At 46.4% G+C, this 27876-nt stretch overlaps 1 protein-coding gene across 4 annotated transcripts; it reads left to right on the plus strand.

The window, feature by feature from the left end:
• The first annotated feature begins 4088 nt into the window (after positions 1–4088).
• On the plus strand, positions 4089–27827 carry CSF3R (colony stimulating factor 3 receptor). Of its 4 annotated transcripts, XM_083452859.1 has the most exons (17): positions 4089–4199; positions 5062–5152; positions 9832–9942; positions 10745–11047; positions 11550–11673; positions 12994–13184; positions 13401–13555; positions 15885–16056; positions 17354–17436; positions 18089–18302; positions 19363–19572; positions 19807–19908; positions 20935–21081; positions 22811–22951; positions 24506–24596; positions 25436–25517; positions 26204–27827. In XM_083452859.1, the coding sequence occupies exons 3-17, from the start codon at positions 9858–9860 to the stop codon at positions 26717–26719; spliced, it is 2616 nt and encodes an 871-aa protein (XP_083308985.1). In that variant the 5' UTR covers positions 4089–4199; positions 5062–5152; positions 9832–9857; the 3' UTR covers positions 26720–27827. The 4 variants fall into 4 exon arrangements, with proteins under 4 accessions (XP_083308985.1, XP_083308987.1, XP_083308986.1 ...); XM_083452861.1 differs by lacking the exon at positions 4089–4199 and having other exon boundaries at positions 4632–5152; positions 10748–11047; XM_083452860.1 differs by lacking the exons at positions 4089–4199; positions 5062–5152 and adding an exon at positions 7892–8084.
• Positions 27828–27876: the final 49 nt, after the last annotated feature.

The raw sequence follows: 27876 nt of genomic DNA on the forward strand, positions 1-27876 counted from the left end.
TGAGACCTGGGAGACCAGGGTTCAAATCCCCACTTAGCCATGAAGCTCACTGGGTGACCTTGGGCCAGTCACTGCCTCTCAGCCTAACCTACCTCCCTAGGTTGTTGTGGGGATTAAATGAGGAGGGAGGAGAGCCATGTACACACCTTAAGTGCCTAGGAGAAAAAGGTGAGCTATAAATGCAATGAAATAAATAATAAATACATTGGGCTGTTGTGTAGAAAATTGGCAGATTAGTGTCTGCAATGTGGCATTTTAATATTTTGCTTTATCTTTGTCCTTGTTGTTACCTACCCTGGGGTCTCGCAACAAATGGTGGGATATAAGTTTGCTGCTTTCTTTTTTTAAGGTTTATTACATTTTCTCAGAAATACAGTCATACCTTGGTTTTCGAACAGCTTAGTTATTGAATGTTTTGGCTCCCAAACGGCACAAACCCAGAAGTGACTGTTCTGGTTTGCGAACTATTTTTGGAAGCTGAACATCCGACGGGGCTTCCGTGGCTTCTGATTGGCTGCAGAAGCTGAAAATCAGAAGCCGCACTTTGGTTTTCTAGTGTTTTGGAATTCAAATGGACTTCTGGAATGGATTCCATGTGTCTTCCAAGGTACAACTGTAGCATTATAAAAATGAAATAAACCATGCAGAAAACAACCAGCAACTGTGTTACAATTATGGTAATGCAAGTAGGCAGATCCAGATTTGATTTTGCACATTTTAGTCAAAGGAAGGGACCAATAACCAGAGTGTCTAATACAGCTGTAGAAGCAGGAAATCGCAACCAGGCAGCCTCACCACATTGAGGCATGTGTTGCTGGAGGTGGAGGGTTTGCATGCACAATTCTTGCTGATGAAACATATGAAAGGGAGCCATGTAACACTGGAGTGGCCATGTTTCATTACCCCTTCAGCATCCTCTGTGGATGGGTTAAGTGGACGACGCAATATCCCACACTTTCTTAAGCCACCTTTCACAAGATGAACAGGTAGGAGACTTCTGGAATCCCTTTTCTTTTGCTTTCCTTTGACACGTTTATTGAGTTTTAAAAAACTACAGAGTACAAATGAGACAGACAATAAAGAAACAAAGAATGATGACTGTGTGGAGCACATAGTTTCAGTTGGAATGAACAGAAGGCTTACAGTTGCATCATAATAAAACAATAGATGCTGGGGGGAAAGTCTTGGATGCTACAAAGGTAGATTCTTATTCACCAGGGTTTTTTAAACAGAGGTTGGATTCTTTAGCTGTGTTTCCTGCATTGCATAGGGTTAGACTAGATGATCCTTGGGATCCCTTCCAGCCCTATGATTATATGATGCTATGGTTCTATGAAGGGACATTTTAGAAGTCAGAGTAACATATCAATAAGGCAGCCTCACCACACAGCGCCACTTGTTGTTGGGGGCCTAAGCTGTCAGTGTACTCGTTGCATTTATAAAGCATCTAATCGGAAACCATGCATCCTCAAAATGGTCTCGTTCCCTAACCCCTCTTAGAACCCTCCTCTGTTGGGTTAAACACTCAGACAAGGCCATGTCCTGCACCTTCTCAAACCAATAGGGATGCCATGCAGACTCCCAGCATTGGGAGATTTTGAATCTGGCTGCAGGCGACAGCAAAGCAAGCAACTCCTTGTTTTATATGGGTGGAATTTGAGACACTTTCCATGGCTTAGCAGTCTCAGTTCGGTCTGCAGCTAACAGCAGCAACTCTTTGTGCACAAAAGGGGGGGTTAACTCACTTTCAGGGACTAGGAGTGCCAAGACTGGATCAGGAGTGACAGTTTGGTTTGTTATTGTGGAGAGATCCGCAAATATAGATCATCAATAAGATGTTAGTTTTTCACACCCTCTCCCTGCCCCCCACGTATGGGGAAAAGTGCCCTTACGGCCACAAGCTCTCCAACATAGTAGCATGAGATAATTTGTTTTATAATAAACAGGCAATAAAAGAAGAAATATCAGCTCTGCAAGCAGTTATGGTGAAGATAACCATGAGGACTAGCTTCCAGAAGCCCAACCTAGTGGAAATATTCTCTGCCTTCAGTAGGCACATGACAGGACATCATTCCGTAACAAACAACTCTTTTGTGCAGGAAGTGACACCATCCTAATGTGTCAAAAAAGTGGTGTGGAATTGTGCAATTTGCCTGTTTTTCACAATCACACTCCGCTCCAATGAAGTAAACATAGAGCTCAGTTGCCTCTTTGTGGAGCCCTGAAAAGGAGTGCAAGCTGGCAAGACCTGAGCCCATTTCAGATGAGAGGTGTGGAGCTATCAGTGGAGAAGAAAACTCAAGCCCCCCTCCCTTCCAACCCCACCCCTCACCATCCAAGTGTCGCCTCTAAAGCTGGGAAGAGAGTCTACACACCTGGAAGCCGTTCTCCCACTTCCACCTTCCAAGCGTGGATATCTCTGCATATGTCATCAAAACACTCCTTGAATATAGTACTTTGGTCAAATCGATCCCCAACAATATGACCTGTTCAGGCAATTCCAAGTTTTGAAGAACATAAGAAGAGCCTGCAGGATCAGGCCAATGGCCCATCCAGCCCAGCACTCTGTGGCCAACCAGATGCCCCAATGGGAAACCTGCAAACAGGATTAGAGCACAAGAGCCCTCTTCCCTCCTGTGGTTTCCAGCATCTGGCATTCAGAGGCATTTACTGCCTCAAACAATGGAGTCATATCATATAATCATCATGGCTAGTAGCTATCAATAGACTTTTCCTCCATGAATTAGTCTACTTCATCCTCACATCCTTGTGGGAGGGAGGGTTATTGATTTGTTTCATCTTTGCTCTTGTTTTTATTATGTACTTTGTGTGGGGGGGGGGGTTCTGTGAACTCTCGTGAGTTCTGCCCCGACAGCAGTATACATTTTTAAAAAATCAATTTTAAAAAAATAAAAAACATAGAAGGGAGGCAACTGGGTTTACTTTCAGGCAACCTGTTTATTTATTGAGAATTTTGTCCCCTTTTTTGTACAACATATGTAGCAGGTTAAACAACACTGGCTTATTTATAAAACTAAATTCTGGTTTGTTTGTGGGGAGGTTATACAACGTCTCATCAAGCATTTGGTATCCCACACTTCCCAGTGCATTTTCCTGTCACTTTCCGTATGGCAAAAACTTCAGGGGTTTTTTATTTTATTTTTATTTTTTGGAGCAGGGGAGCAAGTTGGCTGCCCAAGAGCACCAAATTAGTTTTAATTGTACAACAAGAATTTGCCAGCATGTGATTGAAACCCACACAGAAATAGTGACAGTGAAGCTTCCAAAGCCCCGTGCATGTAGAACCTACCAAGCTCCAAATTCCCTCCATTCTGACCACTGGAGCATCTTTGGATCTGTACTTTGAGCAGGTACCATTGTTGAGCTTTTAAGCTCTCCCCCTTGCTGGGGTGGGCAGCATGGCCTTCTCAATGTGCTTGCTCCAGAAGCCTAGGGATGCTCATGTGAGATTTCGCAGGAACTTGGATGGCCCTGCAAAATCTCAAGGGAGCATCCCAGAACCCATGCGCTGAGCACCCGCCTCCCCCCCCCCCCAGCAAGGCAGAGAGCTGAAAATGTCTTTCCATGCTGGGAAATGCCAGTCAAAAAGAGCTTTCAAGATTGTTTGCACTTAACTTGCATATTTTCAACCAGCCAGCCTTCAATCACATAAGGTTGAAATCCCTCTAGTTAAAGGGACGTAAGGTGTTGTCATATTGTAATGAAGCCTAGATACTATTTTCTACTGCTCAGCTCAGTTGCTTCGAGCCTGGTACTGAAAATGCCAAGGTCATGGGTTCGATCCCCATATGGGCCACCTGTATATTCCTGCATTGCAGGGGTTGGACTAGATGCCTCTGGGAGTCTCTTCCAACTCTACAATTCCATGATTCTATCATTTTAATAGAAATAAGTTAATCTTTGACTTGTTGCAAGCACTGAAGGATGCCAAAGACAGGGACCTAGAATGCATTCCAACTTTCCTCCCGGGTCTCGTGGCTCTTTAAGAAGTCCTCCATGCCAAACTGATGTCCCTCTTGCTTTGGCAGAAGCTGCCCTGCTGTTCAGCATTCTGTGGCCGACTCCTTCCCCCAAGCAAGTTGCAATTTGGGAGCTTTCTGGGGCAGCACAACAACAGCTCTGAAGCTAAGGAGAGATTGCAGGGAACCTAACACACAGTTCCGAATCAATTTTATCAAGTGAGTCTCTTGACGATTTTTCATAATCATCTGCACACTTCAATTTTATTTTATTTTATAAACTACTCCTGATCCCCCTTGCTAACAGAGCAGGGTCAGCGGGCAGTACCTCCCCTTTGGGGGCTGTGGGATTGTCTGGGGGGGGGACACTAAGAGCCAAAAGGGTAGCAGGGGGCTCCTGCAGGTGTAAATGACTATCAGACTATCACTGGATCTGTTGACTGAATTAAACAAAATGGTTTTAATTGGATTTTGAATAAATGTGCAATTAATTGTGACTGCTTTGAATTTTATTGTGCTGTTATCTTCCTTTGTGGGTCATGCAAACTATTATGAATTATGTTTTTTAACAGCGTATGGTAAGGGGCACTGGGGATGAGTTTATGGAACCAAGAGGAGGGTGGCCCAAAAAAGTTTGGGGACCACTAGTCTAAATCCTAATAGATCTTGCTGGGCTACACAGTCAGGCCCAGTCACACCTTTCTGCCCCCCACCTCCCAAAGATCACCCATGCAGCTGTCTCTGCTCTGACAGTTTCTGAGCCGTCTCTGCCTGACAGCAAAGGTGATGGAGATTGCCACACCGCCTGCACATTGCAAAGCCCCTATAAAGCTGTGAAGGTTGGGGAAGTTGAGGCAGGGGCTGCCTCTCCCAGCCCTGCGTGGCATGTGTGTGTGAGTGTGCCAGCCACACAGTTCCTTCCTTCCTGAGAGACACTGTTGGGCAGATAACGCCTTTGGAGAAGCATTTTGCAATTACCTTGCTGAGAGGGCGAGAGAGAGGAGCGGAGTAACGGCAGTCCTTGAGCTGGGAAGCAGAATTTTGTGTGTTTCCCCCACTCTCTCTTTACAAACTTATTGAGGGGAGGCAGCACATTGGCAGGTGATTCCACTCCAATCTCCAGCGTCGCCATTTCCCAGAATGAACAGAGAGTCAGTGGAAAATAAGCAGAGGTAAGTTCTGGGGATCCCAGATATTTTTTATTTTTAATTGCTTGCCACTCAATGCATGGGGCCATGTGCTCAGTTGTGTCGTCAGATTATGACTGTGTTTTGCCCTGTCCAGGGTCTGCTGTGTTAGAAAATGTCATCCTAAATATGTTCTGGGGCTCACAGGGCATTATTACCCCTTCCTCCTCTGTTAGGTGGTAGTTGTGTGTGCCAGTTGTGGGTGGGAATGCCCAGCCAAAGAAGAATGGCCAGCTGGCATTTTGGTGCTGGGTAATGCTGGCATGTAGAGCTAAACATTGTACCAGGAGATAGTTGGAACTCTGCTCCAGATATGTGGGACACAGGACAGCTCTGCTTGTGATGGAAACGTCTCCAGAATGAAGTTGTGGGCTAGAGATCAGAAGAATGGTCTTGCTAGGTCACAGAACTGTCTAGTCCAGACCCCTCAGCACCCTTGAGGGGATGACCATTTCCCCCTTTTTCCCCATTGTCTGGCATTAAGGCAGAGTGCCCCAGCACATGGAGGTTCCATTTAGACTCCATGGCTAATAGGGAACAAAAGTGGGACCTCCAACCAAATGTTGGGGTGTACCTCCTTTGCCCCCAAACAGGAGTTTGATTGCTGTTAAATCCTACGCTTGCATTATGTTGGGAACAGAGAGAGGCCAGTGCTGTATCTAGCGCTTGCTCGGGAACAGAAGAAGAGGAAAACACACAATTAGGAAAGACAAAAATGGCAGGAAAGCAGCAGGCATGCCCTGGACAGATCACTTATTCCCACCAGTGAAGGATTTTGCCAATGGGATGAGGGAGGAATCTGATTCCGTTCTCACTTAAAGGCAAAGCTCCCTAATTCACCCTTAACAAAATGAAGCTGCCCTTTGAAATGGGCACTTCTCTGAATCTTGCAATGTCATTCTCCAGCCACGTAATGTGTGCAAAAATGCATATTCTGGGATAAAATACATTGAAATGTATATATCAGTGAAAATAACAGACAGAAATGCATGCTATAATAAGGAGAATTTTTTTTGCAAGAATGTGTAGATTGGGGGAAACCATGTGCACATTAGGAGAAATTCACACTAAAGCACTGGTGTATTTCCACGAGGACATTTTGTATTTAAAAAACCCAAATCGCAAGCTGATGCATGGAAAATTTAGAGAACTGAACTTAAGACTGGGAAAACAAGACACTGAGATGAACCGAAACTGACTGACCTGTCCCTCTGTAGATGCCACCCACCCATGAAGGGAGCCAATGACTACTCAAATTTCTATCAGCCTCCCCTAGCTGTGAGCTAGCCTTATGCCTGTGAAGTTGCCACAACCCTGTGCCTTATCCTTGGCATTCAGACATGCATCAGTTGCTGGAAGAACTAGCCATTCATTCTGATGGACCCATCACAGCAGCTGAGCTTGGGGCACTTTAGATTCTTCTTCTGAGTTCTATGACAGCATAATTTAGTTTTGCTACAAGCGTCAACACATGCAGGTGTCGGGGATCTGACAATAGCAGGCTCAGAATGTGATGCAGGATTGGTGGGGTTGTTGTAGAAGTGTCCTTGGTTTTCTCCCAAAATGTTCAAACTACATATCTGCAAATAAACTAAATTGTGCAAAGCGCCTGATGCTCTCTATCATCTAAAGCTAATGAAATCCAGCAGCACAGTGCCTGGAACTTTTCTCCACTCAAAGAAGTGAGGAGCTCAGAGCAGTTGTTTTTCTGCTATAACTAATGTAAAAAAGATAAATGGAGCAGAGAGTTGTAGACTTGAGGCATAGCATGACAATCCCTAATTTGCCTGTCAGCTCACCAGGGGTGGCCTTCAGAACTATCCCAATATCAGTGATTCATCTCATTGTTTTTGTCTAGCCTTTTCCCCCCCTTAGTTCTCACCAAGAAGGTGAGCATGTGTCTGGCCTCCCTCACCACCCCAGAAACGTCATTGGGGACTCACATAATTAAATGCCACACACACAAAATTCTGCATATAGTAAACTAGCAGGTCAGGAAGAAGCCTAGGCCAGAAGCCCTTCTCTCTGACAGACGGGGGGTTACAAATCTACAAGGCCTGCTTCAACCAAAGGCATTAGTACCCTGCTTTCCATCCCAGGCTCAGCTTTGCAGCAGCAAGGGGGAATTCCACTGAGAATGTGAAGAGTGCCTTTCCCTTGCTAACCAGACACAACCCTCCCACACCTGGGATTGAGAGACAAAAGTCACATCCATGCCATACATTTATAGCACACTTACACTACTTTCACAGTCGTTACTTTCCCCATCCTCAAATAAACCTGAGAGCGGAAGTATTTAATGGGGCTGGGAATTGTACCTCTGTAAGGGGCATAGCTGTCAACGTTTCCCTTTTTTTAAGGGAAATTCCCTTATTCCGAATAGGATTCCTCATAAGAAAAGGGAAAAGTCGACAGCTATGGTAAGGGGTCCTCTAACAACTCTTAGCACCCTTAATAAATGGCATTTCCCAGGATTCTTTGGAGTAAGCCATGACTGTTAAAGTGGTATGAAGGTGCTATAAATGTGTGGTACAGATGTGAATGTAAACTAGAGGCAATCTCCAAAAGAAAGCAAAAAGGGTAGTGAAGAACATTAGCTCCCCACCAGGAAGGTGTGAGTGTGTTGCATTGGTTATGTAACACCTGCCTTTGATTCAGTTGACCAACAGCGAATCAACACCTGCCCCTTCTTACACAACAGCTCTGCTCTGGTGCTGATGCCGACACCTGAACCGGACTTGCAAACTGCCTTTCAGATTCAGTATTGATATCAAGGGTGGCATAAAACAAGGCTGCGTTTTAGCCCCACTCTTACTTAATCGCTACATAAATGACATCGTTCAGGAGCGCTCTTCTCCCTTTCCGCACACACAGCTCGATTTCTGCAGATGGTGTGGCTCCTGTTTCATTCCCCCAAGTAGGTGTGAGATTATTATTTTCCAAATCTGGAACTTATGGCAATCAGGTAGGTTAATTTGCTCATTATATTGACTAAATTGGTGGTGTGCATCAAAAGGCATACACAGCATAAGCGGTTGTATAATTGAACAGTGTTGCCCACTTAAGTACTTTGGCTTTATCTTTGCGAAAACTCTCTGTGGCGCATTTATTTTGAGGTGGTTAAAAATTCACCTGCCTGGTCACTGCAGGGCTAGAAAGACATTTTGTTATACTTCTGACCACCATTCATTTGAATCAATAATAACAGTTTCTGCTGCTCAAACTGTATCCTGCTTGTTGTATAGTACAGCTATCTGGGGGCAGCTCTAGCAGAGATTAATTGGACAGCATCCAAAATAAGGCTGTGTACAAATAAGAATAAGAATAAGAATAACAATAACAATAAGAATAATTTATTATCTATACCCCGCCCATCTGATTGGGTTTTCCCAGCCACTCTGGGCGGCTTCCAACAAAGATTAAAAATACATTAAAATTAAAAATACATTAACATGACGTTAGCTGCAATCCCTGTTGTTACATGCCACCCCAATCTCCAAATAGTAAGAGGTTTTTATTGTCTGATTGACATTCTGACAATTCTGGAAAGAGGATTCCTGCATTGGACTAGATTATCATCATGGTCCATTCTGATTTTATGTTGCTGCTGCTGCTGTTACTGTTGTTTTTAAAAAAGAGGGACTAAAGAAAGCGTGGATAAGCCCTGAGTCCTACTCAGAAGAGACCCACTGAAATCAATGCACCCACGTTCATAAATTTCAAAGGCTCTACTCAGGGTAGAACTGACATTGGTTACAACCCTGTCAGCATTTTAGGGCAAATTTATCCTGATATGCACATTTTTGTATGTAGTCTTGACTAATTTACACATTTGCAAGACTTTCTCCAAAAATAATGCAAGCTTATGCTGTTTTCACTAATGCAGGCATCTTTTTGCACACTTTCCCCTAATAAATGCATTTTGGTAAACATTGGCCAGTTGAAGAACTGCTTTACAAAATCTGGATAAGTGAAAATTTTGAAGTTTTCTCCTAAAATATGTATTTTTATACACATTGGCTAGAGAACTGCATCTATATTTATTTGCTTGTGGGGTGTTCATATGCCTTCTTGTTATTAATTTGTTCATCCAGGACTTTTCAATACACTTCCCTAACGACACATACACAAAAACCTGTTTGGCTATATCTGGCTCTCTTTAATTGTAAACTATTGATCATGAGACTTGCTAGCACACAGAAACAACAACTTTTCTAACACGGTTGGATAAATGTCACACTGCTTATGTCAATCTTAAGGATTAACAAAACTTTGCAACTGCATTGTCTCATCACAGCCTCTGCGTCTTCTGTTCTTCCTGTGTCCCAAAGATGGGACACAGAACTTCTAAAGCCAGGTCATGGATATTTTTGGCATGCCTGAAACCGAATGCAGAGGGCGCGGAGCAGCCCAGAACATTGCCTAGCAGGTGCTAATGCCTCATGATAATCCTCTTTGTGCAATGCAAAAGGTGGTGAAATTCTAACTGTGCACCTTCTTATTAGATGTGTCCCCTTCCTCCAAGGTAAATCCCACCTAGGTTTAGGACTGGCAGCATTTATTGCCAATCACATGAGGTGAAAACATCCCCCTCCCCCCGCCATAGTGTCATGAAGGGATTTCGAAGTTCTAAGTGCCTGAAAGTGTTTCTCTCTGGATTCCAGGTGATGCCAGAACCCTGAGCAACACCATGGCAAGCCCTAAGAAGCCCTGGTCCAGGGGGCAAATGATGCTGCTTCTGGGATGCTCTGCCTGCTTCTTTCTGCTCCCAGGAGGTAGGTTGCCATTCTGCTGTCTAGATGGGGCCAATCTGGGGCATAATTGAACAACAGGTGATGTGCAGCTGATTCCTTTTTCTTTTTTTTCATTTAATAGAATCATAGTTTTTTTCTTACAGCAAAGTACAAAAAAAAAGTTTAACTTTTTTTTAAAGGCCACAGGCTGCTTGACAACACAGCAATATAATAAACAATATACTGCATAAGCGCAGAATTATAAAATTGTAGAGTTGGAAGGGACCCCAAGTTCCTGTAATGCAGGAATCACACGTAAATATATAATCCAACCTCTCATTAAAAACCTCCAAGGCAAGAGAGTCCACCACTTTCCAAGGAAGTCATACAAAAGATTAAAAAGGGGTACTTAAATAGAATTCATCATCATACTTAACAGTATAGAATAAACAGCTGTGTCAAAGTATTCACAATTGCATGTGCCACCAACCACAAACAGCTGTAGTAGTGCATTTTGCCACAGCTGCAGCAACAGGTGGATTTGTGAGGCCTCCTTCCCTGAGGTTTGGTGAGAGCCATGTTGCTCTCCCAAGCCTATGCGTTGCATAGTGGTTAGAGCGTCAGACTAGGACCTGAGAGATCAGGGTTCCAGTCCCCATTCGGCCATGAATCTTTCCTGGTGACCTTGTGCTGGTCACTGCCTCTCTCAGCCTAACCTACCTCACGGGGTTGTTGTGAGGATAAACCAGGGAGGAGGAGAACTAGGTAAGCCGCCTTGAGATTCCTTGGAGGAAAGGTGGGATACAGATGGGATAAATCAATAAGTCTTTCACTCCTTGCCCAGCAGGATCCTTGGCCTGCAGCAGCATCACCACAGACTCCCCAGTGGTTCTCTTGGGATCCACAGCAAGAGCTTCTTGCACCATCTGGAGAAGCTCCTGCCTCATCCGAGACGATGAAGAAATCCAGATGATGTGGAAACTGGATGAAGAGTTCCTGACAGGGACCCAGTACAGTTTACACAATGGGTTAGAGGTCTCCAACATCACCATCGGGCCCATCAATGAGACTGTGACCACTCTGAGCTGCTATGTAAAGAGGAAACAGAAGCCACAGATGATGAAGGTCATCCAGATTCGTGCAGGATGTAAGTGCAGCCTGGTGCTGCAGAGCAAGGGACATGGGGCAGGAGGCATCTTTGATATACGTGGGCATTCATTTTAACAAAAGAATCAAGGTGGTTTACAATGATAAAAGCAGTAAAATCATGATCGGTGCAATTCCTGACAGAGCGAGAATGAATATTTTAAAAATGGGGAACATTTCTAATCTTTTACCAGCCAAGTTTTGCATTTTATTTTTGCATTCCAGTGCTTTAGATTTATTGGCATCTGTTGATTGCTATGCTTTTGGTAGGTATCAAATATGTAATTTTATAAACTGCCTCATCTCAAGTGCTGCTACTGGAAAAAGAAGTGTTGTTTGTCTGAAATTCCATTGCATGTCCACTGTGAAATATCAGAGACAAATCTCAAATACAGAATTCAAATGTCATTGGGTGGCAGATGCAGATCTCAGTTCAGCCCCACTGAATGCAGGGATGCAATTCATCTCCTTCTCTTCTTCCGTCCCCCTTTCCCGCCATTCAGATCCTCCAGCACAACCCCAAAACCTCACCTGCGTTATGAATGTCACCACAAAGAACCTCACATGCCGGTGGGACCCTGGGCAAGACAGCTACCTCCCAGTCAGTGTGGCCCTGAAGGGATACCGGTAAGGAAATAGAATTTTTATTAAGAGTGTGGAGTGGGGGGAGTGGGGGAACTTTGTCTCCCACATTCTGACCCTGGCTTTGAACCTCTAAACCAGTTGACAGATCATCTTATGGGAAATGCCAGAAGTTTGGGCTGGTGGCCAGATGATGAATATGAAGATTGTAAAATCATACCCTCCAACATTTCTCCGACAAAAATAGGGACATCTCATTCCATAACGATAATTTTACTATTTATACCCCACACATCTTATTGGGCTGTCCCAACCACTCTGGGCAGCTTCCAACATACAAGGTGTGACCGGAAAGTTTGGTGAACGGTCACAGAAATCGGACAGCGAGAAATATTTGAACATACTTCAGATTAGGCCCCCTCTGATACAATACACTGCTGACAACGTTCATAGAACTGTTGGAAACTTCTGGAGAAGTCCTCTTTTTGTACTGCTTTCAGTTCCCTCATCACAGCAACTTGGACATGTGAAATGTTGGAAAATCTGTGGCCTTTCCGTGCAGATTTCAGTTTTGGAAAAAGAAAGAAATTCAGTGGGGCCAGATCAGGAGAATATGGAGGGTGGGACAACTCAGTAACCTCAGTAACAATTTCATACGGAATATGCAATTCTTCTGCCATCCGTCGGACGGACAAACGCCGATTCCCGCATCAATAACTCACGAACTCTGTCAACATTTGCCGCCCTTCTGCTCATCAATGGTCTGCCAGACGGAGGGTCATCTTTGATGGTTTGTGCCCTTCACAAAAACGCTTAAACCACTGTCTTTCGAGTTACAGCTTCATCTCCGTACACATTTGTAAGCATTTCATGGGTTTCCGATGCTGATCGCATGTTCGAATATTTCTCGCTGATTTCTGTGACCATTCACCGAACTTTATGGTCACACCTTGTATATAAAAACATAATAAAACATTAAACTTTTTTTAAAAAAACAAACCTTCCCTATACAGGATTGCCTTCAGACAGCTCAGGGGTCAAGTAGCTGCATGCCCTCCAACATTTATCCAATGAAAATAGGGACATCCTAAGCAAAAGCAGGACATTCCGGGATCAAATCAGAAACCAGGGTGGCTTCTCTAAATCAGGGACATCCCTGGAATATAGGGATACTTAGAGGGTCTGTAAAATTTGGCAGTTTTGTACCTCCTTGAACTGAGTCACCCAGCACGAGCACATTAAGGCACTGATTTGTGGAGTTCAGTGCCCCATTTCACCCACCCCTGCGCATGGTGGGACCACAGAGAAGTCAAAGATACTTCCTCCTCTGGCAGCCACTGACTGACTGCTCTCTTGGTGTTCCAGGAACCAGGGTGTGTGTGAAGTCCCCACAGAGGCCGTCCCCGCAAGCTGCACCCCACTGCCTGGGCAGAACTCCTGCACCATCGGCCGAGAGAACCTCCTGCTCTACCACCCCATGATTTTCTGGCTGTCGGTGAACAACGCCCTGGGAGAAGTGGGCTCTGAGCCGCTGTGTGCAGACCCCATCGATTTAGGTGTGTGGAGGCAGAGGCAGCGGAGTCCGCCCTGACTTTGCATCTTTTTGCAGCGCTTCTGCCTGAGGGGGGGGGAGTTTGGAAATGAAAGATGCAAATGCTAGCTGAGGCTTGCCATAGAAGAAAAGCCTGGCTTGATCAGACCTTCAAGATCAGACTTTAACACACACACCATTGCCCTTGCCTTAGCTTTTTGCCCTGCACTTCTCATTTCAGCCAAGCTGGACCCCCCAACCATCCACGCCATGCAGTCCATCCCCGAGGAGACTGACTGCATATCTGTCATGTGGGAAGCAGGGAGAGACAGCGAGCACATGCACCAGTTATGTGACCTGAGCTACCAGGCAGAGGGCGACCAGGAGTGGAAGCTGGTGAGTATTGCTATGTATTCAGTGGTTTGTGTTTGCCTGAGCTTGAGTCTGGACTAAGGATTCTGAGCCCCTACATTCTGATTCGATACATGATGTCCAGTCACAGAACATTTCAGGATTTGGGCCTCTGCCATTGGCCCTTGAACTCTGAGTCGTGATTCACAGCTTGGAAGTTTGGACAGCCAATCACGTTGGGAGTGGGAGTGGCCCAGGCTTTCAGCAATGTATATATGCAGTTGCTTTGCCCCTGTTTCCTAGTTATGTAGTTCAGTAAAGGTTCTTGCTGTTATTGCTGTGTCTTGCCTCATGGGAACCCACCTATACTTCAAGTATCTCTTCCGAACAGAGAGCCTGGAGATCAAAGCAGGCCTCCCCCTGCTGCGCACACACCCACTTCCATTGCTGAAGGGGGTTCCTAGCTCTCATTCAAGGGCTGAAGGAGGTTCCTAGCTCTCATTCAAGAGCAGCTTTTTGATGCAAGAGAAAGCATACCCCCAACCCCCAGGACGTGCTTGGCTTTGCTGTTAACTCCTTGATGACTGTTTTATTTACTCATTTATTCCCATATTTACCAACCCAAAAGTGCAATAACAGGGTATTACTTCATACAGTATGCAAAGCAAACAAACCATAAATAATCAGAGGAAGAAATGCTGGCACATCAATATAAATCAAGGCATATTTCCTGAGCTGACGTGGATGGTGGATGCTGAGCTTCTAAGAAGTATAGGAAATAAAGTCCCACCAGGTGACACAGAAGTGTTCTGAATCCTTCAGCCTCCTGGAAACATGCAAATATATGACGTCCATAAGTTCTTATACCAAAAAGACAAATGTAGATTTCTCAGGGTTTTCCATTGCTGGGTGCTTGGATCCTAGTTGCTGGTAGCATCCATGTCAAAAGCTCTTTGAGCAGCAAGTTTTCATGTTGTCCATCCACATATTCAGTAATGATAGTGTGAACAGATGATTTAATAATTTTAGGTATTTCTTGATACGCCTGAGACCAGAATAATGACAAGATGGAAGAATACCTGTTCTCCTTCACTCCTGTCCTGTGTCACATCCATCATCCCTAAAACACACACACAGCACCTGGTCCCTTATCTTCACACTTCTTTCCCAGGCTGTTCCCTGGCAACCGGCAAGCCAGGGGCTCATCAGCCTCATGTTGGCTCTGCCAGCTTCTATTGCTGCTTTTTCTTTTGCTCCAGTGGTAGCCCTGCTGTTCAAATAAGCAAATGTGCAACTGAGCTATTTTTCCTTCAGATCAGCTCACCCACAATTAGCTACGATTGATCATCCTGCCAAGCACAGCCTGGTTTGGGGCTTGCAGTGGTCCAGTTCCCCTGTTACTGGTGCATCAAGGGTGCAAGTCACTCCTCTTTGCTGGTGCTCTCTCACCATACCTTACCAGTGATGTCTGAGGCAGCCTTTGCCAATCAGATGCCTTCCAGATGTTCCAGACTACAACTCTCATCGACACTAGCCAAGGCAGCCATTCTGGACTGCAACCATCACCAGCCCAAGCCAATGGAGCCATTATGGACTATAATTCCCATCAGCCCAGCCAGCATGGCTGTGCTGGCCAAGGGCAAAGAGTTGGTGAAGGTTGGGCTCTGAACACAGGGGTCAAGGAGAAGTTCTATTTCATTCACATTGAAAGCCAAATCTATTAAATTTGCACTTTTTGAAACGATATAAGAACTTTGAAAATTGCACATATCTGGATTTTGTGATGCAGTTCTCCGATTGACCATTGTTTACCAAAATGCATTTATTTGGGGAAAGTGTTAATTACAAAGAACATATTAGTGAAAACAACAAAGAAAAATGCTTTATTTTAGGGGAAAGTGCTTACAAAGTATGTACATTACTCAAAACTGCAGACAGAAAGTGTGTTTAGTAGGATAAATTTTCACTCTAACATAAGGTTATCAGATTTTTTTCAATGAATCCAGGGACACTTTTCAACTTCAGTTGAAAGGGATGGATTTTGTCAGGGGACTGATTTGTAAATCCGGGGACTGTCCCTGGGAAACGGGGACATCTGGTAACCTTCCTCTGACACTTAGGGATTTCCCAAAAGGATTTTTTTTAAGGCACAGATTGCTGGAGAGCTGCATTCAGATTAGGAAAATGAGAAGGGGAGAGAAGTGAACCTGGCAGATCCTTCCATCCCTACACCCAAGGGACCAATGGCACAGCAGCCTTGGACGACTGGCTGTTATTCTTTGTAGCATGGTAGAGGTGGAAGGGGCCCACCCAGTCCAAGCCCCTGCAATACAGGAATCACAGCTCATTCTCATTCTCGCTTTTCGCCCCCAAGGTCCACAATATCACCAACCCCACCTGGGAAAGGCAGGAAGTGTGGCGTGTGCGGCACTGCGGCTTCCTCTTTGGGACCCTCTACCACTTCCAGATGCGCTGCCAGAGATTTGGTGGAGCCGGCTACTGGAGTGACTGGAGTCCAATGGTGAACTTCACCACCCATGAGAAAGGTGGGTGGAACAGAGGAGCAGTTTCATCTGAAATCCTGTGGCCCTGTTGTCAAGGGGGAAGCAGAGCAGGGGGCTAGTCCAGAGCCCCTCCTAAGCTCTCAACTGAGAAGCTCATCCAAATAAGAAACCAGGGGTTCTTCCGTTCCCTGTGCTGTTAAAGGGTTTTGAGTGAGCCAGGAGGAGTTGCTGGGAGGCAGCCTCAGAACCGATCCGGCCTCAAACCATGCAGGATGAGGAGGGAAAGAGTTTATCTGCCAATGCTTTCGTATAGCTGTTCTGTTCAAGAGCAGTTTCAAAAATAAAAGGACCGCCAAGGTACCTCCAGCAACAACCATTGAAAAACAGGCTACCTTCTTTCCTTTGGGCTGACAGAAACAAAATGTAAGTCAGGGGTGTCATGAAAGGCAGCACCCAGGAAAGGATCACTTTCAACCACATGTGTAAAAAAAACCCCAGCCACCCACACAAGGCTGTTCAGTGTACCCACAGTCAGGTAACTTGCAATTTTGTATTATTATTATTGTTATTATTAATAATAATCTCCTTTTTTCAGATCAGTACTCAAGGCACAAATTAAAACAACACAGATAAAATATGGAAGGCTAAAAACATACAAAAGATAAGAGTTTAATTACTTCCGAACAATTATCTTCCATATGTTTTTAGACTTCCGTATTTTATCTGCGTTGTTTTAATTTGTGCCTTGAGTACTGATCTGACAAAAGGGCAGGATGTTATTATTATTAATAATAACAATAATTAATAGAATTAATACAATATAAAAAACCAGCTCTGTTAAAATACAGATAATAAAACAGTACAGCAGTATTAAAAGCTATTGAAAAAGAGTCAGTTCCCAAAGGCCTATTGGAATAAAAAGGTAGAAGGTGCTGGTAGAAGGACTACAAGGAAGGAGGCAGTCTAGCATCTCTAAGGAAGAAGTTTGAGAGTCTGGGAGCAGCCACCAAGAAGCCCCTCTCCCACGTCCTCACCAAGTGTGCCTATGATGGTGTTGGACTAAGAGAAAAGTCTCCCCCAAAGATCTCAGAACCCAGGGAAGGTTTGTATGGGAGAATACAGCCTGGGCCTATACTGTCCTTCAGACAGCCTGGGCCTATACTGAATTTTCTTCCCATGGATGGGAAAGTCCAAATTTAGCGGTGGTGGGAGTGGGCTGCCACTTTAATGAGGATACGGTGTGGACCCTACCACAACAAAAACAAGAGAGACACAAGCAACTTCAAGTTCACATTAAACTCCAGTGTAGATGGACCCAAAGCCTCTTTTTCTCTTCCAGCGCCTTCAGGAGAGCTTGATGCCTGGTGGAAAGTGAAGACCAGGGAGGCAGAGGCAAGAATGGAAGTGCAGCTGTTGTGGAAGGTGAGGGGCGGGGAACTACATTGCAGACCTCAAGGCCAACCAGCCTCCTGTATCAGCTCCAATCTGACCATTCCAAAACATCTGGAGGGCACCAGCTTGTGCAAGGCAAGAAGCCCTCATGAGATCTGTGTCTTGCAGTCTTAGGAGGCATCATCATAAGGTTCAAGAGGCTAATCCAGGGTCTTCCGATCCCACCCATGTTGGATATAATGTGCACTTTTGATTCATTCATTAAGCAAGCAACCCCTTACAGTAAAGTGGGCAACAAGAGGCTGTCTTTATCAAGAAATGTTGGGAGATTCAGGTCAGATAAATGAAAGGACTTCGTCATGCAGCTAAAAATAGTTAAACTATGCAACTCACTGCCACCAGATGCAGTGATGGCCACCAAATTTAATTAGACTAATTCATGGAGAGGGCTGTTGATGGCTATTAGCCATGATGACTCTGCTCTGCCTCCGCAGTTGGAGGCAGCAATGCTTCTGAATACTGGAAACCACAGGAGGGGAGAGGGCTCTTGTGCTTGAATCCTGCTTGCGGGTTTCCCATTGGGGCATCTGGTTGGCCGCTGTGATAAAAAGATTCTGGACTAGATGGGCCATGGGCCTGATCCAGCAGGCTCTTCTTATGTTCTTCTGTTCTTATTGTGCAGCCAATGAAACCCAATGAGGCCCATGGGAAAATCTTGGGTTACATGGCCACCCTCAGCACCCGGCGGCACAGCGGGGAGCCATCGCCACTGTGCAACACCTCTGAGACGTGCTGCACTTTCTCACTTCCACTTGGAACCCAGAAGATTTATCTCATGGCCTACAACGCCAGAGGCTCATCTCAGCCCACTGAAGTCTACTTGTCTGAGAAGAAAGGTAGGAGCCTCCTCAATCTGGGGACAGCTCTCCTGCAAAGAGTCAATCTTACAGACCTCTTGCAATGTATTCACTTTCTTAAGAATATGAGCATATTCACTGCCAGCTGCAGGATTTTTGGGTTTCCCTCTCCACAAGTGTCGGGACTTGATTTTTCTGTGTGCCACAGGTTTCTGTTTTCTTCCATCCTGGATATTCATCACTGTTCTACTGCTTGCCATCCACACTAGTGGATGCAACTTGACCAAGGGTATCAGGGCGGGTGCACAAGCCCTTCACCTCTATTACTACTCTCTCTCTCTCCATTCGTTATCTTCTCTTTGGAGAACACACACGGGCATTTCTGTACCTATCCAAAGATTTTCCAAAGATAGGTACAGGATGGGAGAAATGGGCAAAAGGGGGGTTGTGCTTTGGATTTTTAAAATTTAAAAAAAGCTTATACTGAGGTCTTGCATAGGTCTTCCACGACTAAGGCACAGCAATGATAAAGAGGTCAATTGCCATCTCCAAGTACACATATGTACTGTGTGGAGATTGTATAGAATCGTAGAATTGTAGAGTTGGAAGGGAGCCAAAGGGTCAAGCTGCAACGCAGGAGTCACAACTGACAGATAGCCGTCCAACCTCTGCTCAAAACCTCCAACAAAGGACAGTCTTCCGCCTTTCTGACCATAAGAGCCATATGAAAGTGGAACAAACTACCTCAAAAGTTAGACTCACAGAATCGTAGAATTGTAAAGTCGAATGCCATTTCAGGAATCACAGCTGAAGAATCCCTGACGTCCAACCTCTGCTTAAAATCCTCCAGTGAAGGAGAGTCCACCACCTTCCGAGGGAGTCTCCTTTCACTGGAGGCTTTTAAGCAGAGGTTGGATGCCCATCTGTCAGAGGTTCTTAAGCTGTGATTCTGACATTGCAGGAGGTTGGACTAATGACCCTTGGGGTCATTTTCATCACTCTGATTATATGACCCCCCCCCCATCACCAGTTAGCCTTCCTATGCTCTCTTGCCTATAATTCTAACCATCTCCCCTGCATCTTCTGATACTGTCCGTAGGTCAACCCGTGCCCAGGTTCCAGGCCTCCCCTCACAACGAGACAAGCATCTGGGTGCACTGGGATACCCCAGCGACACCAGCCAGGGGCTACATCATCGAGTGGCACAGCATGACCTCGGCGGAAGACTCATCTGATGGCAACCACGGTCACAACAACATGCGATGGACCAAAGTGCAGAGTGGCACCGTCACACGTGCTCTGATCCAAGGTGAGAGGGAGAGAGAGGGCTGGAGCCCTTTCATCCATTGGAAGTGCCACTTGGGAGACAGAGGAGGGGTGCCCATTAGTGGGGTAGGACAGCTGAGAGTGCCTCCACACTCTTTTCTGTGAAATGGGTACATATCATCCTAGATTGTTCTTCAGGCCCAGTCACAAGCTCACCTTCTGATGTTCTGGCTCCCGTTCTCACATCCACGGACAACCTTCCTCTTCTCTCTTTCAGAAAACGTGAAACCTTTTCAACGCTACAACATCTCCATCTACCCGCTCTACAGGGACAGAGTGGGGATGCCCCAGTGTTTGGAAGTTTACACCAGGCAGAAAGGTATGGCCTCCCCCTGTTTCTGCTCAGCTGCTATCATCTGGGGATGCGCAGTCTTACTTAGACACATAAAACTAGCTTCCTTCCAACAAAACTGTCTTCATTCAGCATCTTGGGAACCATCCAGACTGATGTGGGTAGTTGCAGGGGGAAGGTTCTTTTCTGTAGCTTGTAATTGATACAATAATAGTGCATTAGTGATAGATTTAAGTTGGACCATCCACACGCCATTCTGCTTTATTAGTTGTGCTGCAGAGCTTGACCAGTGTTATCATATTATTGCTGTCTGGAGGCAGAGGGGAACTCTTGCACTATTGTGCAACAAAGGCCAGACAAGCCCCACCCCCTGGTGTGCACTGATTGGAAACGAAGCAGTATGTCTGCCCCGAAGAGTATTGGAACCGCTTATAACTGCCCTGATACCATCATGAGAACACACAAATGCATAATAGGAAAGACATCTCCGGAGGGTCCCCTTAGAGGATCCCACCCCACCCCCCAATATTCATGCCCCACAACTTAATTTCCAAAATTATAAATTCGCATGCTATTATTTGAGTTAACCCTAAACCTTTTTGGATGCCACTTCCTCTGATTGAGTTAGGGGGTGCCTGTGGATGTACAGTAGTGCTGGAAAGATACTCTGCACATGTTCAGACACTATCTTTCTGAGATGTAAAGCTAAGAGCAGCTTCCAGGGATGACTCCTAGCAAGCCTTGGTCCTTTCTCAGGGTAGATTCACACTATTGCCTTTCTCAGGGTGGATTCACACCATGTGATTATAGCATACCCAATGTGCCTTTAAAGTGCCTAACTTCTCCCCCCAAAATCCTGGGAACTGTAGTCTTCCCCTCCTTCACAGAGCTGGGACTCAAACTACCATTCCCAGGATTCTCTGAGGAAAGCCATGTGCTTCAAAACTGTGCCGTGGACCTGCCCTAATAAAACCCATCAGTCCCCCTGCAGCCTCCTGGTGACCCTGGTCTGCTGGTGGCAATAGTAATAACCCGCCTTTTCTCCCTCTGCAGCTCCATCTGACACCCCCAAACTCCACCCAGGGAGTATCAGTAAGTCCACAGCTCAGCTTCACTGGGAACCCATCCCGGTTGAAAAGCGGCATGGCTTCATCACCAACTACACCATTTTCTGGAACGGCACCAATGAGGACCTGAAAAGTGAGTCACACCCATACGTTCAGCCCCTCCCAGTTGTGTCATATCCCCCCAGCAAAGGGTGGGAGGACCCTGAATTTCCCAGCCAATGGACAAGGAGAGCTCAAGTTGGGCTGAAAGAAGGGATCTGCCTTGCTGCACAGATGGCTGGGTGTCTAACTTCACCTCTGGTCAACAGGCCTGGAGGTGCAGTGGATTTCTTCAACAGCCCCACCATTATGATGTTTAAGACAACTTTACCTGGGGTTTATCCACACTTACCTGTCCTCAAGGGGGATGCGGGTCTAAACCACAGAGCCTAGGGCTTGCCGATCAGAAGGTCAGCGATTCGAATCCCCACAATGTGGGTGAGCTCCTGTTGTTCGGTCTCAGCTCCTGCCCACCTAGCAGTTCGAAAGCACACCAGTGCAAGTAGATAAATAGGTACCGCTCAGGCGGGAAGGTAAACGGTGTTTCTGTGCGCTGCTCTGGTTCGCCAGAAGTGGCTTAGTCATGCTGGCCACATGACCTGGAAGCTGTACGCCGGCTCCCTCGGCCAATAAAGCGAGATGAGCGCTGCAACCCCAGAGTCGGCCACGACTGGATCTAATGGTCAGGGGTACCTTTACCTTTTTACCTGTCCTCTGCTCTTTCTAGGCATGCTCCACATTTTAAAGCTCCATGTCCAAAGGTCCCTCTTTTTTGTTTTTGCTCTGGAGCTACTATTGTTTGCTCTGATTGAGTGCTAAAGAGCAGGTTTTTGTGGGAAAGCTCTCGGGGGGCAGGGGATGCTCAGACACAGAACTTTTAAACACTGGCCTGTGCCTGGAATGAGTGGGGCAAGAGATAAGTGTGGATAATTCCTTGGTCATAGCAGCAGCCTCTGGAAAACCCACAGAAGTGGAGTCCACCAGCCTATAAATTACCCAGGCTTATACCAAGGCTTTCCCTACTCATGCTTTACACATGAGTAGAAATTAAGTCACGTTGGGCTCATGCACACTTCTGTTTGTTTGTAGTCATGTATTTGATAGGTTCTGCTTTTGTTTTGTTTTGTTGTCCTGCCACTTTCCTCAGAAAAGCCCACTTTTTACTGCTCAGTTGGAACAAACGTCGATTGGGTTTGCTGCAGATCGGCATTCGTTCTGATTCAGCAATAAACGGCAGGTTTTCATGGGGAAAGCAGCGAGACAACAAAAGAAACCTCTTGGACCCATGGCTAGAAATCTCTGGACAAAGAGAAGAAATTGTGGGGGAAACAGAAGTGTGGGTGAACCAGTTCTTAGAGGAAAAGTGTACCTTCATCATGAGAGCTGGATTTCTGATTCAGTGAAGAACAGGGTACCTACTTACTATCAGGTTACGTACCTCAAGAGTGAGATTTTCCCGCACAATCTCGACACATTATACAGTCCGAGCAAGCAGATTCTTCTCACTACATCCTTTCACAATCTCTTCTATACCTTTCTATATCCCTTCACATGTAGGCTGCCTATCAAAGCATTTACAGCACTATAACTTCCACTGCATAGGGTTTTGTATAGTTTCTAAAACCTACTGGGCCAGAGCAACATGAGTCGTGCTGGTAAAATTTACGGTGACACCAGCTTTCATAGGCTAGACTAGAGGCCACATTGCCCGAAGCGTTGCCAGGTGGCCTTTTGTCAAATCTACCTACCCTCTGGCCTCAGAACCCCCTGCCTCAGCTACACTTTCACCCTGGGGGGGCTAAACATGCCTGCCTTTTGCCTAGGTGCTGTTGTGAACTCTTCAGTCGACACCTTCACCATCGTGGGTCTCTGGCCTTCCAGAATGTACAGGGTGCACATCATGGCCTCAACAGTGGGTGGGAGCACCAACGGTACCATCCTCACGTTCTATACCAAGGCGATTGGTAAGGAGAACCATAGGACGGGGGGTGGGGCTGGGTTCATGGGGGAGGTGGGCTGTCCCCATGCTCTGCCTCCACACTTGGGGGTAGCAGTGTTTCTGAATACCAGTTGCTGGAAACCCCAGGAGGGGAGAGGGCTCTTGTGCTCAGGTCCTGCTTGGGGGTTCCCCATTAGGGGATCTGGTTGGCCACTGTGAGAACAGGATGCTGGACTAGAGGGGCCTGATCCAGCGGCTCTTGTTAAGTTATTATGTTTTCAGCTGCATTTGGGGTGAGCAAACACCTCAAAAAGTTTGGGAGGTAGAAGCAGATGTCCAGGTAGGTGGGGCAAAGTAAGGGTTTCTTTTAAAACTTGCAGTTTTCTGGACTATCCTTTAAAAAAAAAAAAAGGTTTGTCTTTTCTGCAGATAATGGCCTCCCCGTACAACAAGGAGGCCACTTCTGCCACCATCACTACACACATGCTCAGAGTGGGGCAGCAAATACCTCTGGAAATGATGGCCTGTGAAGGGACAGCCATCTTTCTTTCCACTTAGCTGTGATTCCTGCATTGCAAGGGGTTGGGCTAGATGACATTTGGGAACCTTCTCTACAATGACTGTATCTGGTTCTATCATTTTACACCTTTTTTTGGTAGGTAGTACAACAAAGGCTTAGGGGCAGACATATTTTGTTCTGTATCAAGTCCCGGGATGGTGAGCACACTGTCACATTCTGCTGCTATTCAGGGCGTTTGCTGCTTCATTTTGAACATGTGTGTGCTGGTCAAGGCAGCAGCTTGGAGTGGATATTATCTCCAACCTACACCAAAAAAGTCATTTTTTAAAACGCAGACAGTGTGGTGTCGTGGTTAGAGTGTCAGGTTAGGACCTGGGAGACCAGGGTTCTCGTCCTACTTGGCTATGAAGCTATAGGCCAGCTCATGCTGGGGGAAGCTTACTTGTATTCTGCCATTCTCTCACCCAAATCTACCTCACAGGGTTGTTGAGAGGATAAAATGGAGGGGAGGAGAACTATATATGCCACCTCAAGCTCGGAGGAAAGGTGGGATATAAATGTAATAAATAAACAAACAAAATCCCACCTTTCTTCTCCTTCCCTTCCGTTGTTCTCCTAGTACGGGGACTTAATGGCTGGTCTGTCTCCTCCCCACTCCCAGAAGACACAGCCTCAGACTCTGGCTTATCTGCTGGTTGCCTGGCAATGCTCTGGGCACCTTCCAACTCTTCCACTCCTTGGGAGCTAACAGTGTCTTCCCGGGGAAGGGGGGGGGCCGGACTGCCCTTTCTAGTCAGCCCCCTGCTCACTTAGCTCAATTTCTGAGGCTGACTCTTCTGCTGCACTTGGGGGGGAGCACATTCCTGACATGCATTGTGGCTCATATCGGCAAGGCATCCCCGCTTGAGGCTGCAGCCAGCAAATGATGCCCATGCAAGGCTGAACAAGTCCAAGTGCACCCCATTCTCCTCTCTCTCCTCCAGCCCCAAATGCAGAAGGTCCTCTTAACATGCCACCACTATCCCCTGGGCTTACTCCTCTGTGATCTCTCTCTTCCAGATGACATGGACCTCCCCTTTGTCTACATGCTCATTGGGCTCCTCTTGCTGGCAATTATTGTCCTGGTCATCTGTTTCCAGAAGAGCAAAAGGTGAGTGTGGGGAGGAGTTGCAGAACTCATCCTGCTTGTCATCTCTGAGAGCAGATGAGGAAACACAGTGGTTGCCCAGAGGGCCTCAGATAGGAAGTGAGATATTTGCAGGAGGAGGAAAGGAAGAGGCCAGGGCTTGAGATGTAAGTAGGGAAGAAGCAGGGAATGAGCATGAAAGCAAAGGACAAGGAGAAAGAATGAGTCGGGACTCAGAGTAGGGAGGGAAGGATCAGTCAATTTCAGTTATTTAGATTTCTCATTTTCCCAATCTTAAGTTCAGTTCTCCACATTTCGCAGCAATTTGCAATTTTAAAAAATCCTCATTAAAATTCATCAGCATTTTAATATGAATTTCTCCTAACAAACATATTTTATATACTGTACTCTTTTGACTGACGTACACATTTGTGCGGGAATATAATGCGCTTGTGTATGTTAATTTCACTAATATATTCATTTTTGTGTGAGCTTTTTACGCTCTTTTGTGAACATTGTTTGAGTGGATAACTACATCACAAAATTCAGATAAGTGTGGATTTCAAAGGATGGAGATTTCCTATGCAATTGATGTTGCTCTCCTATTTGGATTTCAAAGCATAGCGAATATCAGGATTTAGGGGAGGGAAAAGTGTGGGACAGCAGTAGTTGGAGGGGGTGGGACAATGGGGAATTAAAGGAGGAGCAAGCAATAAGCTGGACCCTTAGTGGTTGAATGGGAATCAGGCTGACACAGTGAAAGCAATAACATCCTGCCTTTCGTGGGATGTCCAGCCAGCCTAAACACTTTCCTCCTGGGATATTGAGTCTCACCAGATCTCTCTCTCTCATGTGACCCACAGGATGAAAACCCAGTTCTGGCCCAGCGTCCCTGACCCAGCCAACAGCAGCCTTGGCAAATGGGCACCAGCCATTCTGCAAGAGGTAAATGTAGTGTGGGGGGTGGAGTCTCTTGGGCTTGGCTTGCTGCCCCTCCTATTCCTCCCCTACCTGTGCAGGCCTTTTGGAATACAGACCCACATTTTACACACATCTCACCTGCAGTGTGAGTCATGGGCAGGTTGCACAGCTGGGAACATGGGCAGCCCCTCTGTCCTGACCCACCCTGAGTTCTGCACATCACAAGCCCCACATTGTGTAATAGCCATAGCTAGGTATCAGCACATACTGACTCCAAAGGTCAGCAGCCACAGGCCAGGGACGTTTAAGGACATGGGCCTCAGCTGTGCTTTGTTGGCTCAGGTCAGCCTTTGCCACCCTCCTGTCTTCAAGCCGAATTCGACCACAACTTCCATCAGCTGCAGCCAGCACTGGCACCAGCATCATATGGCTATGCTGATGGGAGTGGAGGTCCAAAGTGTCCAGAGGGCACCAGGTTGGAGACAACTGGTCCAGATGAATACATGGATGAATCCAAGATTATTGGAGTTTTCTAGCTATGAGGACCAACACTGCAAAGCCTTCATATTCAGAGACCATCTGATGCTGAGGCCTCACCGGGGATGGTTACTCCACTTCAAGGGATGATGGGCCTTTCCTCTCACCCAACAGGGGGGTGACCTGTACTGTGGCCATTAGCTGTTAACTTGACCTACTGCCTTCTTTCCCAGGAGATCCTCCAGGCTCCAAAGTCGTGCGAGCTCAGCCCTGTTGTTGTTTCGGCCATCTTGGTGATTGAAGCGGATGAGAAGAAATGCCTTTCCTGTGGGAAGGGGGAGCCTGCTAAGGCCCTGGAGGATGGGTCAATGACAGCCTCCTTGGAATCTTATATGGCTAATGCTGAGACCACTTTGCCAACCGGTGACCCAGCGCCAGCCTCTTACGTGAACAGCCCGGAGTCTGTCCAGTACGCAAAGGTGTTTGTGGACAGCTACTGCAGCCAACAGAAGGCCTCACCCAGTTTCTACATGCGCTCCAACTCCACGCAGCCCCTCCTAAGCGACAGGACGCCCAGCCCAAAGCCCTATGAGAACCTGTGGTTTCACAGCGACCATCCAAACAGAGAGCTCGACTACAGTTGTCAGGAGGATGCTGTTTTCCTGGACAGGGCCCTGTTAGATTTCCCGTTGCTCCAGGGCCTCAAAATCAATGGGGATGAAGACCTGAGCAACTTCCGAAAACTGTAGAACCTGATTGACGGGGGAGCATCAAACTGGAGCTGCTTGTGGCTTCTTGCATTCTTCTTCTCCTCCTTCACTGGAGGAAGCACTGAATTATTCCAGCCGAACATCCAGCCACCTAGATTTTGTGTCACCCTAGAGAGACTAAGAAAGTGGAGCGGATGTTGGGGTGGTGTTCCCTGAGTGATGCCCTTTGCTCCCCTTTAGGGGAAGGGGTGTATCTCAGTGGAAGAACATCTGCTTTGCAGAACTGAACAGAACTGAACAGAACTGAAAGAAGCCCTGCCTTGGGTTCCTTCCACTTTCCATAACTGTGACCCCCTATTCAACCCCTGCTGATGACCTCGTGCTGCCCCCTGCTGCTGTGACCCTGGACCTGCATGGATGACCCACCTCCCACCTCAAGTCTACCAAGCACTTGCAAATGGAGACTCCCCTCTCTTGCCCATGTGGCGTGGTCTCCGCTGCTCAGAAAAATAGGGGCAGCCCATACCTAAAGGCAAATTCCCTGGGCTGGCCCCATTTCTGGGGACATCTGCCTCTGCTGTGCAAAGGTGTTGGGGAAAGAAGGAGCAGCCGTGGAGAAGCTGCAGAAAGCACAGTGCCAGCTGGATGAGAGCCACAATCCAGAACCTCCCAAGGTGGGGAGGAGGGAAAGGAAGAGGCATGAGAAGAAGAGCAGACCGAGAAACTCACAAGCATTGTGAAGTTGCTCCTTTCTCATTCTCATCTCAGTCAGCTTTGTTTGCTAAAAGCCATCGCAGTCGTCACAAAAATGCAAAAGGTCAGGCCAGGGTACATGCTAGCATAAGGTCGTGTTGTGCAAAGGAAATACTGTGTTGCTCCTTCTGTAACAGGAAACAAGGGTGCCCACAAAATGTCAATTTTTGCCTGAAAGGGTTTGGAGGGGAAACTAAGGAGCAGCTTGGAGAATTGAGAAGGGGAAACGGGGTTTTCCCTGTTTAGCACAGCCTGAGCAGGGATTCAGAGGGGATGAATGTTCCCAGAAGTAGGGTTGGGAACGCCAGTTTTCTTCAACGTGTTTATACCCACTGCTGCTGTTTATTTATCATGTATATGGAACATTGCAAATTAAAAGTGCTCCACAATTCTCCTTGAGTTTGTCATCGTAATTCTTGCACTCTCCTCCTCCCGCAACACCC

The sequence above is a fragment of the Podarcis tiliguerta genome (genome assembly GCF_965153285.1).
Source record: "Podarcis tiliguerta genome assembly, chromosome: 8".
Taxonomy (NCBI): Eukaryota; Metazoa; Chordata; class Lepidosauria; order Squamata; family Lacertidae; genus Podarcis; species Podarcis tiliguerta.